Source organism: Centropristis striata, chromosome 6 (genome assembly GCF_030273125.1).
Source record: "Centropristis striata isolate RG_2023a ecotype Rhode Island chromosome 6, C.striata_1.0, whole genome shotgun sequence".
Classification (NCBI taxonomy): Eukaryota; Metazoa; Chordata; class Actinopteri; order Perciformes; family Serranidae; genus Centropristis; species Centropristis striata.
This window is the reverse complement of record NC_081522.1, coordinates 5,167,005-5,180,864: the sequence shown is the minus strand read 5'-3', so window position 1 is coordinate 5,180,864 and position 13,860 is coordinate 5,167,005. Positions and strand designations below refer to the sequence as shown.

General features: G+C 35.8%; 1 protein-coding gene across 3 annotated transcripts in view; it reads right to left on the bottom strand.

Moving 5' to 3' along the window:
* The window catches only part of LOC131973325 (GRAM domain-containing protein 2A), a 38,608-nt gene that overhangs the window by 14,674 nt on the left and 10,074 nt on the right, over positions 1-13,860 (bottom strand). For all 3 annotated transcript variants that reach the window (XM_059335294.1, XM_059335296.1, XM_059335295.1), the window contains 2 exons: positions 5,161-5,218; positions 751-823 (listed from right to left, as the gene is read on the bottom strand). In XM_059335294.1, coding sequence (XP_059191277.1) covers positions 751-823; positions 5,161-5,218 — 131 coding nt within the window. The remainder of the gene's footprint in view (positions 1-750; positions 824-5,160; positions 5,219-13,860) is intronic.

Below are 13,860 nucleotides of genomic sequence, written 5' to 3'. Positions count from 1 at the left end.
CAATTCTATAAATGACAACTGAGAAAATAAAGCATAAATAGGAACAAAATAAATAGCTAAATAAACATCATAACTGTCAAGTTTCAAAAATCTTGTTAAATCTTTATTTGACATTAAGTAGCTATATATAGAGATATAACTTCTTATTTTTGAAGTGTTGAGTATCAGGCCTAGATAAGTATTTTATACTTCAGCCTACTCCCTTTTTTTCGAACCAAAATAATAGAAGGAAATGCATATTGAATATTAAGTTAACTGGTTCTTATTTCTATCTTATTACTTAAACAGGGCAGATGCATGTATATGTATAGGGCTTTATATATTTATATACTGTATGTGTGTAAATGTTTATATGTTTATGTACATCTGTTTAATGGTGTCTATGTGAGTATGTGTATGAATATGTATATGCATCTAGCCTAAGCTGTTGTAGTTTATGTTGTTTATTTTTTCGGTTCGAAAAAAGAAGAATTAATAAAATAAAAAATAAAAAAATGAAGTTTCAGTCATTTGCTGACTATTTAAAAAAGAAAAGAAAATAGAAAATAATAACTAGTGGAACTACATTACTTCATCACAACAAGCATCATTTTCATCATTATATATTGTGTAAAAAACCTTTCGGACATAATATAGGCATATAGATAGACTGTCTGGCTCAAGTTAGGACAAACATGTGATAGAGAGGTGATAAACAGAGCAGCTGAGGTGAAACATCTGTCAGTCAGAGCTCAAACAAACAGTCCTCACCTTTCATCAGGATCTCGTCTTTAGGAACCGTCTGGAACAGTTTGTGGTATTGAGAGTTGTACTTGCTGACAGTCTGTGGAGGCGGCAGGAGAACCAGAGTTAACAACACACAGACTTTATGTCTCTGTCATTAATAATTATGTAATTCTGTGTCATTTGGTGTTGAAATCAACATCAGAATTGATCTGATTTATCTTGAAGGAAGTCATGAGTTCATCTTTGACGGGAAATGAATATAGTCGAGACATCTTTCCCAATTTAAATAATATAATTCTGTCCTGCCCAGCAGGGAGAAGGACACTCAATTATACTGTATGTCCTCACGCTGGCAAACAGATTATATCAGCCCGACCCAAAAATTGATCAAACAGTTGTCGACTATTAACCATGAAATTAACCACCAACTATTACCTCTCAAACCAAAATTGTGTTTACTGAATATTTTTTTTAAATTTTTTTTTTAGATGGCATTATTTTTTTTTTTTTCAAAATATTTTTATTGTCAATTTTCAGAGTGACAAATAACATACATACACAAATAATAAAGATAATAATAAAAGGCAAATAAATAAAAATTAGGCACAAACTATGACATATCAAAACAAAGTATACACAATATAATGTCAGAATCGAATGTCCACTTAAGTGTATCAAATGTCACAATAGGTAAATTTCAAGAACACACGATAATAATAATAATAATAATAATAATAAATAAAATAGAAATATAGGTGAATAAATAAATGAGACAAAAAAATAAAATAAAAAACTTGACAAATACCATAACATACCACAAACAAAGAGGCACAGTATAATGTCAAAAGTGAGTGTCCACTTGAGTGAGTCAAATAAAAATCTAAAAAAAATGGAAAATCTGGAAGGTTTTCTGTAATTTCCTTGAGAAAAATGATATTGAAGTAGATGGCTGGAATGATGAGCTGAACTGAAGATTTATTTATCTTTTTATTTTATCTTGATTTAGCATACACATTTAGAGCTTTACGGACATGTATATGTATCTGTGTGTGTATAGATATATGTATGTATATATTTATTTACTTATTTTTTCATTTATTTATTTTGTGGTTATAAAGCCCCCCCCCCCCCCCCCCCCCTTATTTTATTTATTTATTTATTTTCTCTCTCTCTCTCTCTTTCTTTCCCCAGTTATTTATTTATTAATTTTATTTTTTTTATCATAGTTATTGCTATCATTATTGTTATTATTTTTCTTGTATGTGCCTTCTTGTTCTATGTTGTTCACCGTTTGTAAATTAACAAAATGTGCAATAAAAATATGTTTAAAAAAACAAAAAAAAACCCCAACTATTTCAATATCAATTCATTATTTGTGTGATTTCTTTAAGACAAACATTAATTATTAATCATTTTGAAAGTGTCAGATAAATGTATTGAGGTAAATACTTATCTTTGAAATGTAGTGAAGTAAAAGTAGAGACTGACATGAAAAGGAAAGACTCCAATAAAGTAAAAGTACCTCGAATTTGTACCTAATTACAGTACTACTTGAGTAAATGTGTTTAATGCTATGTTTGCCTTAAAAAACTTAAAAAAGACATTTGAGGACGTCATCTTGAACTTTGGGAAATGTTACATAACATTTTAAAAAAAAACATTTTCTGACATTTCATTGACCAAACAACTAATCAACTTGTCAAGAAAACAACTGAAGGATTATTCAACAATAAAAATAAATGTTATTTGCACAATCATAAACTAATATCAAAAGGTCGTCAACTTTGGGGCAACATCACGGGACATCGGTTAACTTACATGTAATAGAGTATTTTTACATTGTTTTATTTATAATTTCACTGAAGTAAAGGATCTAAATACTTAATACTAAAGCAAACATGTTACTTTTGGGATTTTTCAGTACTGACTCAGTATTGTTTTACTTCCTGATACAGTATCTCACAAAAGTAAGTACACCCCTCACATTTTTGTAAATATTTTATTATATTTTTTCATGGGACAACACTGAAGAAATGACACTTAGTGTTCAGTGTTGTCCCATGAAAAGATTTAATAAAATATTTGCAGAAATGTGACTGTATGTGGGTCAGAAGTTACATCATGTAAATACACCTGTGTATGTGTTTGTTTTCTGCTAGACGCTGACTTCCTGCCTTCCTGTTCCTGTCTGAAACAACAAAGACTGAAACAACAGAAAACAGAAGCAGCAGCTCGCCGCTGTCTGCTCCGTCTGAAGCACAACTTGATGCTTCGCTCTGCAGACGTTTTGTGGAATAAACTGTGTCATTCTGTCTCTCTAGATTCAATTTGTCTTATATTCAAAATTAACTAACTCATATATATGATGATTTTAGATTAATATCACTGCTGCATTATTGTGTATATTGGATTTTACTGCTGTAGATGTTTAAGGTTTTGCTCATTTAGCACCACGAATCTCTAAAAAGTCAACTTTTCATTTCTCACAATGCTTTTTCCAGTAGGTACAAAAGGGTTATTAAAGAGGTAGGTGATTCCCTACTTAACTTAGGACTTAACTTCAAAGTAGATCTTTTTTTCTCTCAATTTAAACAAAGACAATATTGAAGACGAAACAAATAATCACATTTCATCTGTACAGCAATTAAATAAAACTAAACAAACAAAAAAAATCAGTAGTTTACACCCTAATTCTCACAGGTTGAGAACAGTATTTTCATTTTGTCGTTATTTAACTTAAACTCCATGATACTCCAGCGCCCTGCCTCACCCCAATAATAACCTCTATAGTCTTAAACACTGTAGACACAGCAAAATATATTACATTACATGATACTTTCCTGCAGTTTTAATACAACTTCATGCACACATAACAACTTAAGAGGTAGGTGATCCCCTTTGTCACAAACAGTGACTGTAGAAACTATAATAAAATAATAAACAATCTCTAACTAAATCCACTTAAAACAATAGAGAATGACTGTATTCACTGGGGTATAATTTTGTACCAAATGAACAGGGGTCTTTATTAAATATGACTTCAAAAAATGTGAGTATCTTATAAAGATATTGTATGTTTTTTATGGATAAAACTATAAAACTGAGCAAAATCCAGGTTTCAAGGAACAAGGTAAAATTTCCACAAGAGCCAGGACACTGCTGAAGATTTTCTACGGTACAAAGGCTACAAGAGAGGTAAATAATGCTCGTTTTACGCCAAAACATGTTTGACAGCTGTAGTAACTTTACAAATTACAGAGTTTCATTTCCTTTCTGTCCAGCAGAAACCATGTTTCTCCAGCTATGTTGATTTTTATTTCTATTTTTGAAAATACCCTGAGTACTTCTTCCAACTCCACAAACAACTGCAAACTTCACTCAAATTTCTGTGGAACAAATTGGAAGTCACATTTTCCTTTTTTCCCCAACGCAACCTTCCTTGTGTTTATGTTTATGTTTATGTCTGGTCGTCAGAGGTTTTTCTCGAGAAACTGACCTGAATAAATGTCAAAAACTGCATTAAATCTGTCCTTCTGTGTTATTCTTATATTTATATCTCATATCTGAGATTAAATCTGTGCACATGAACGTCTGATGGCAGACTCTAACTCTCTGTCTGACCGTGTTCCCATGGAAACGAGACAGACGCCGGAAACTTCTGCAAGACTTAAAAAAAGATTTGAAAGGACTCCTGCTGGCCCGCCGTTATCTCTGGACGTCTGAGAACAACTACAGAGCTGTGTGTGTTTCTGTGTGTGTTTCTGTGTGTGTTTCTGTGTGTGTTTCTGTGTGTGTTTCTGTGTGTGTGCAGTATCTGTAGGTGTGGTTGACATGTCGTCATTTTAACCCATAAGAACCCATGGTGATTCCCTTGTAACAAACACTTTAAATCTTCTAGAATCTAAGATTAAACCCATTTAACAATTCTAACCCATTAATAAGGTGTCCTGTATTGCATTTCACTTGTTCTGACCATATTTCCTGTCACAATTTTGATACATGTTGTGGAGATGCAAACAAAAAGGCAAATGGTTATTTGTTTTTATTTAATAATTTGTTACTTAAAAACAAATCTGAAAAATAATTTGTTGTTAAACAGCACTAATACTGTTACAATTTTGATAAATGTTGTAGAGATGCAAAGAAAAAGTCAAATTTGTGTTTCTGTAAGAAGAAAATGTGTCTAGTTTATCTATTTTAAAATAAGAAATATTATGAACACAAATACCATAAACACCCAATGTAACATTTATGTCACATCACAGATCTTTGACATTTAGTGGTAGCATTTTTTTTTAAAACATCATAAATGTGTTCTATGTGGTCCACCTGGTCTGTGGTATATCCCCCATAATTTTCCTTTAAGGATTACTGGGTCTGGGTTCTTATGGGTTAAGGTGGTTTCACATTGTGTTTGCTGAGTGAAGGACTCACTGATCCTCTGTAACACTTCTTCACGTCCTCGTAGGACAGGTCGTCGATCAGCTGCAGCCTGCGGGACACAGACATCACATATCATGTCATCACATCTCATTATTCTGTCACAACAGACGGAAAATACAGTTTCTGCAGAAAAATTGGGTCACTGTGTTTTTTTTTTAAAGAACTCAGATAAAAAAAATTAATTTTTGTACACAAGGTCATAGAGTTGTATCTTTGAAGTGGCTCAAAGAACAAAATTCCTAGTAAAAAATATAAAAAAATTAACATAGTTATGCAAAATATTGAAAAAATAAAGTATAATACAATGAATTTAAAGGAAGAAAATTGTGAATTTAGAGGAAAATTCTGGCACCTTAATCTGCAGAAAAATTGGGTCACTGTGGGTTTTTTTAAGAACTCAGATAAAAAAAAAAAAATTGTACACAAGGTCATAGAGTTGTATCTTTGAAGTGGCTCAAAGAACAAAATTCCTAGTAAAAAATATAAAAAAATTAACATAGTTATGCAAAATATTGAAAAAATATATATAATACAATGAATTTAAAGGAAGAAAATTGTGAATTTAGAGGAAAATTCTGGCACCTTAATCTGCAGAAAAATTGGGTCACTGTGGGTTTTTTTAAGAACTCAGATAAAAAAAATTAATTTTTGTACACAAGGTCATAGAATTGTATCTTTGAAGTGGCTCAAAGAACAAAATTCCTAGTAAAAAATATAAAAAAATTAACAGTTATGCAAAATATTGAAAAAATAAAGTATAATACAATGAATTTAAAGGAAGAAATCTGTGAATTTAGAGGAAAATTCTGGCACCTTAATCCAATAACAGAATTTATATTTAAAGACTGAATGTTTCTCTATTTTTTTTTAATTTTGCATGTTTAGGGATAGAACATGTTATACATGGTGCATGAAAAATAATTACTTTTAAATTTTATATTCTTAGAAAACTGGGGATGAGTTTGAGTCAAAAGAATTTCACCTCCTATAAAAGGTTAGAGTTAACAGGGTAGATAATTAAATCAACATGAAGCTTCCCTGTTGATGACTTACATTAAGACATTAGTTTTTTATATGAAACATTTTCTAAAAATGTAAAGTTTAAACATGCAAATTAAGCATTATTTAATGCTGACTTTTGGTGCTTTTAGAAGAAATCCCCAGACGCATATGGACAAACGAGACATGTTATGGAAGAAAAAATAGCCCAAAATCTTACAATTAACCTGCACATGAAGAAAAAACATGTTTTCCTGCTGTGTCTTGCCTGAATATTTTCAGATTTTTTTCTAATTCTCTGATTAATTTCCAGCCATATTAAAGTCCTTCCCTGGTGTGCATGGCTCTTTAGGTGCAGCGTGGCGCTGAGGATGCAAATGTGACCACAGACAAAAGTGAAACCGATACAGTTCACTTTCACAAGAGAGCAACCAGCATGGTTCACTAAAATACCGCTTCTAATATTACTGCAGTTTTTGCATGTGTGAACATCTTAAACAGAACTTTTACTCAAGTATTGTACTGTCAGGCCAGTTTTAAGGTACTTGTGCTTCATTTTCCATTCTATACTTCTAATCCATCACATCTCTGAGGGGAAATATTGTACGTTTTGCTGTACTACATTAATTTAATAGCTTTAGTTACTTTGCAGATTCGAGGGAGTCTGCATTTACTTTGGTACTGAGAACATTGTGAATTATATGATTATAATTGTATAGTATAGTATAGTATACTATAGTATAGTATAGTATAGTATAGTATAGTACACACACACACACACACACACACACACACATTTGCATCACATTTCATGCAAGTCTGCCATGCAAATGTAGTCATAAAATTCATTCATGTAAAAAAAGAATTGAGAAACACTGAACAGATTGTCACTATAATCAGTAATCATCAGTCACTGAGCTCAATGACTAATGTAAATAAGTGCAATTATTTTTGCATAATTGTATTTTACTTGGAGGATTTATATTGTATGCTACTTTAACCTTCTTCTCCAAAACTTCTATTCAAAACTTATTGGAATTTTTTTGCATAAGAAACAACTACTGGGTACTAATCTACCCAGTAGTATGCAAAGTATCTACAACTAGCTCCACATTGATGAACTCCAACATTAAAACACTGGTAGCATCAATTCATTAGTGATATAAAAGAACAATATAATTATCTATCATAATATAACACTGTAAAAGGATGCATTCTGCATTATGAGTACTTTTACTGTCAATGCTTTCTAAGTACATTTTACTGATAATATTTGTGTACTTTTACGTAACATTTTGGATTCAGGAGTATTTGTAGTTTTACTTTAACTAAGTATGAAGTAGTTCTTCCACCACTCATTATTATTAACAGTATAAATGTGACAGAAAAGTGAACCAAAGTGAGAATTCCCATTCTTTTAGTTTGGTACACTGGAGCACGGAGAGTTCAGCATGTGTGTGTGTGAGTGGGAGTGTGTGAAAGGAGTGATTGTCCAAAGGAGCTACTGGGTGGCACACACACACACACACACACACACACACACACACACACACACACACACACACACACACACACAACCACACAGATAAAAGGAGTAATTATGCAAACAGTTTCAGGCTGAATGGAGAAACTGGAGCAGAGAAAGCAGCCGTGTTCACACTCAGCAGAGGGATCTGACAATCTCATGTTTGTGTGTCAAGTTTAGCAGAAGTGACACTGAACATTTTCAGACTGTTTAACATTAACTGGTGTGTACACATTTTCTTTCTTTTCACTGCTCTCTCAAAAAATTATTGAGAAATGTAAGCTTTTTTTTTTTTTTTTACACACTGGTTCATGTCAAACTGAAAAGTCTGATGCAAATCTTGAATGTTTTCTTTCCAAGGGAGAGATTGTTGTAGTCTAAGGCCCCGTTCACACGAGGACGCTCGCGGGTAAAAACGACAAAATATTTTATCAGAAGTGCCTTTCGTTTAGACGGTGACGGCGTTTTGGGGGCTTAAAGACCCAAAAATCTGAAACCACCTTCCAAAGTGGAAAAGTTAAATCCTCTCCTCCGTAGCGTGTCGTCTACACTGACAAGACACAAAACTCTGATCTGATCTGCTCACGTCACGTATGTGTTTACGTCACATACATGCTCCAGTACAGGAAAATAAACAAATGTGGGATTATTTCCATGCGTCGGACCTTCAAGCTGCTCTGGCAGCTCTAATAAACTTACAGGAGTCTTTCCACCAAATGTACAGGATATGTACAGATAGTATTAGTGAACAGAGAAGGATCTGGAATTACCTCCATCACATTTTGGATGCAGCAATTCATCGGAGGCGAGCCAGACGGCTGTGAACGAGACCTGGGAGATCTAGTGATGGTGGAGAACTTTGTGGAAGGAGTAGCTGATGAAAATGTGTGGCGTGAAAACTTCTGCATGCCCAAAGATGCTCTTATGGCTTTAAGTGATGCCGCCTGGCTGCATACAATCGAATTTCACACACTTTTGCGTCATCGTATGCAGCAGATTTCCTCCCGAAAATGCTCGTCTAAACGAGGAATAAAAAGTGAAGACGCGACGCCACTTTTGCGTCTTCTGTTCAGACCGTCCTCGTGTGAACGGGGCCTAAGTCGTTGTTTTTTTCAAATCACATTGTTTCTGAGCTTACTACATAAAACTAAACTAAATTGTGGCCTTTTACTGCAAAAAAAACAACAACTTACCAATTATATTTGTCTAATGTCTAGTCAAATACTTTATTACATTTAATGTCTCAATTTTTACTTGTTCCATTGGCAGATGTTACTAATTACTAGCAAGCAAAAAACGCCTTGTATTCAGTGTATTTTAATGTACTTATTAAAAAAAACATATTATATTCAGTTTTTTTTAACTTATTACAAGCAATAAAACATTGTATTCTGTGTTTTTAAAAAAAACATATTTTGTGGCATTTTTTTGGAAGTTTGTTCATAAGCAACATTTATACTATTTAAAGACTTAATGCTGATTTAAAGTTTGTATATTACATGCCTAGGGATATTCCATGTCATACATATTGTAGGGGGTGATGATTTAGTAAATTGTCACGTCATCATTTTATCCTATTAGCCATTGTGTGACAAATATGAAGAAATTCTCTCAAGCTTGTTATCAAAAAGTGAACCTGGTCTCACAGGAATCCGTGAAATAGCCACGGATTCGCTTAACTCAAAATCCGTGGAATAGCCACGGAATCACTCAAATTTCCGTGAAACTGACACGGATTTCGCAACAATGCAAGTTAATGACAGTCATATCCCGTGGCTATTCCATGGATATTTGTTCCTATTGGTTTGTTCCAAGTCACGTGACTTTCAAGGTCCTGGCGGTCAGAACAAAAAACATGGCGGACAGTTCTCTCATTTTTAGTGAAGAAATCAATATTTTGACTTAGTTTCTGCATAAAAATGGATTTTGATCACATTTCTAGCGAGAAATATATGTTTTATTTTCTAAATATTCACTCAGTGAATGTACATAATCACTTTGTATGTTGGAATAGCCACGGGATATGACTGTCATTAACTTGCATTGTAGCGAAATCCGTGTCAGTTTCACGGAAATTTGAGTGATTCCGTGGCTATTCCACGGATTTTGAGTTAACCGAAATCCGTGGCTATTTCACAGATTCCTGTGAGACCATGTTGTAAAAAGTCATGTATCAACCACTGAGTCTTTTTACTGATGGAGGAGGTTAAATAAAAGTGAACAGTGCAACACAGCTAATGGAGATACAAAAGCATCTTCCACGCTCTCCATCCCATCTAAAGTGATTCATTTCCATCAGAATTAATTGAAATCACAGTGAAATCCTGGTCTGTTTTGGTGTTTTACTCTGTGGTTGTTTGTGGGTTTTAAGGGAACATTAGCTTCCTGTCAGCACAAGTGAATTAAGGCTTTACACCAGCTACACAGACACGCACAAACACACACACACACACACACACACACACACACACACACACACAAATTCACACACCTCCTTCCCATCAGCCTCTCTGTCTCTCTCTGAGCTCTGCTGCCGGGAAACGTGATCTGACTGCACGTGCTGCAGGCAAACACACACACGCACACACACACACACACACACACACAGCCTCTGATTCTGCAGCTTCTCCTTGCAGCTTGTTCCGTACGTGACAGGAATAACAGAGCAGTGAGAGGCTTTCCCTCTCTGAGTATTGTCAGCCCTGCACGTCTCCTCTGCTTTTATCTCCCGCCAAACACTCCAACACACACACACACACACACACACACACACACACACACACCCTTTGTCAGAACTAATGAGGCAGTTGGTTGATAATGAGGAGGAGGGATCATCTTCAAAACGTATGGTCACTCTTTGTATCATAACAGTCTCCTGCAGCCTTTCTCGACTCGCAGGCTAAACATCTGGAGTCACCTGCACTCCAGCTGTGAGCCACGTCCACATCTAACAGGTGCTGGAGGTTTCTACCTGCAACCCGACCACATCTGCTTCCTCAGATCAAAACTAAACTGCTTCTCTTTCTGGTGAGAAGAAAATATTAAAACACGAAGGTGCAATCTCTATTTGTTTTTGTCACAAAAATATCTGTATTTCTTCTGCACCAGCAGTCGTCTAGGTTGCTTTATTTGCTGTGTTCAGATATTTTGTATACTACGCATACTGTATATCTACATATATTGTATACTATGCTTTTATATTTGATTTGATGGTGCATGTCGACTAATTACAGTGAGGACGCTCGAGGACACGATGCTCCATTCAACTGGCTGCTTGCTCAAAAAGCAGGGGAAGGATCGGATAAACTCGCTGCTAGTTGGGTGGGTTCTCTGCTCTGCTCGCCATTTCAAACCACAGACTATGTAAAGATGGAAGAAATGACTCCACATAGCTCTCCACAAGTGAGGCCAAAACATGTGGATCGCCCCCTGGTGGCCGGCTGCAGTGTAGGTTATAAGCCCCGCCCCCTCCATGGTGAACGGTGAAGGGACAGGAGCCAAGCTAAAAACTCAAAGTAATGATCAAATACTAAGATAGTTTCTGTCATTTTAGGCAGTTCCTTTCGTGCTGATGTGTTCATTTTTCTGCTGATTTTTGTTTTTTGTTAAGTTATTTGATACTACAAAATGGGGCCGTAACATCATGATGTAATTGACTCGCGATTGGTCGAGCTTGGGCAGGAACTCTAGCCTTGCTAACACCAGATTAATCTCAGATGAGATGTAGTCTGGGAACCAACACTTCATTTCTCCGTAGAGGAGGTGTGGTTTACGATCCTCCAGAGCCGTTTATTGGGCGCTTAGAATGTCTATCAAAGCGTCTGTAGGTAGCTCTTAGCCAATCAGATCAGTTATACCAGATGACGTATGTAGAGCAACAGAAATGGATGTTTGTTGTGTGTGTGTCTGTGAGAGAGTGTTGCTTGCTGCTTTGCTTCTCCAGTTCTCGCTTTCTGCAAGATTATTTATTTTCACGCTTTATTCCCCCTCATGTCATTCAGCCACACACATCCACTGATTTTATGGGCAATAAACAAGCTGCTGCTGGTCTCTCGGCGTCTCCGCTGTCCCCCGGCTCGTAGCGAGATCACCAGCGTTACAATAGTGGGGCTAATAGCTACCGCTAACGCCGTAACGGTAGCGTAGCGCTACCGCTATTAGCCCAGCTACCGTAACGCCGGTGATCTCGGTACGAGCCGGGGGACAGCGGAGCCGCTGAGAGACCTTTCGCCTTTCAACTTTCGCTCTAAACTATTTAAAACACCATCTACAGCTAAAGAGAGTTTCGTGTCTGCAGCAGCCATGTTGGATCCGTAAGAAAACTACAAGCTTCCAAGTGCCAAGTAGTACGCGTCATCGTCTTGCCGTCCCTCCCCGCTCTGTGATTGGATGCCTAAAACAGGGCTAAGAAAGCTCTGTGGTTTCCAGACCCCTTGGCAGTTCGAAATGAAATCGAGGCTACAGGAACTCAATAATGCTGTGCAGACTGTGTGGCTTTACTGTACAGTGTGAAGAAGTGGAGACCCATTCTTTATACAGTCTATGTTTCAAACAGGAGACACGGCAGCCTGCTTGTAGATGAGAGACAGGCAACGCTACTGCTGGAGCTTGTTTCATTTTAGAACTACATCTCCTAGTTCATTAACAGCTTGGGAAAAGTTTCATGTGCTGCTGCTTCGCACTGTGTGGTCTCATTTGCATAAAACAGAGCTCCAGTTGGATGCAAGAGGAGCTGCAGCATGAACACACAGATGATGGAGGTGATTAAGCTATTTTAAAACCTGCAATTTGCATCAAAAATTTCCCTCCTTCTTGGAGTCACCGCTCAGTCAAGTCCAAACACACAGATGTGAAAACACATTTTTTAAATTCAGATATAATAATTTTCTGAGGAGATAATTAAATCTGATGTCCATCCAGAGCAGGGGTGTCAAACTCAAATACACAATGGGCCAAAATTTAAAACTTGAATAAAATCGCGGGCCAACATTGAACAAATAAACCTTTTAATATATACCAAACATGTTCTGCTTTAACATTAAATATGGAACCAGCAACGCTTATAAACATACAATATATAACTAAATAGTGCAGACATGCAAAATCAAATTTCAAATAAAAAACACATCAATGTCATTAATTTATTAAATAAAAATTAAATAAAAATCGTATGCCTCTTTTCGATTTGCATCCTTCTGATTTAAATATCAAAATAAACTTTTTCAAGTTAAATAATAATAAATTCTGCCTTTCTTTTTGCCATTTTTGGGAAGGGGTAGCTCGGAGACAGCTCTAGCTTGAGGTTGCTATGACGACTGTCACAGAGGAGCGTTTCTGGGTCCTGTCCTGATTGACGCGCCAAAACAACAGCAGGGTATTGTGGGATTTGTAGTATTAGCGGTAAATGCCCCATATAATACCGGCGGGTCAGCTTTTATAGTACAATAATAGTATAATAATTTGGTATTGCCTCGCGGGCCAAATAAAATTACACTGCGGGCCAAATTTGGCCTGCGGGCCAGAGTTTGACACCCCTGATCCAGAGTAAAAGCTCCATAAATGCTCTCGGAATCAAAGAAAAAAGCTCCTTACAACTGCAGTACTTGCTTGAGAGTTTTACGATTTCCTCAGTATCAAAATAATCCAGAGAACTGTCTGCACAGACACAGTTTGACTCAATTTAAACAAATATAAGCTTATAAATCGGGGCTCAAATTTGAGCTCAGAGTCAGAGCAACATGGGAGGTGTAGTTCCAAAACTCAGCATGATAATCCCTCAGAAAGAAGTCAGACAGAATAAAAACAGGATGGACAAATCCCATTAATGTAATTCTTCTGTACGTTTCACTATCAATATTTTTGGACATGATAAAAACCCCAAATTACCACATTTCCACAACATGGCTCTTATATTTCTGGAACACAGACAATCTTCTTTATTTGTATTTTATAATTATTATAATTTGTAGCAGACTTTTGGAGGAGGGAGCAGTTGTTTTGAGCATTTAAGGGGCTTTTAACTTTTTTTCATGTCCATCAAAGAATTATATAAGAGCTAATGTACAGTGAGCGGAATATCCCTGAAGGGTTTTATTTCATCATAATGATCAAATTGCTGTACATCATCCTGCCTATTACACAGCTTCCTAACAAATAATATCAATAAT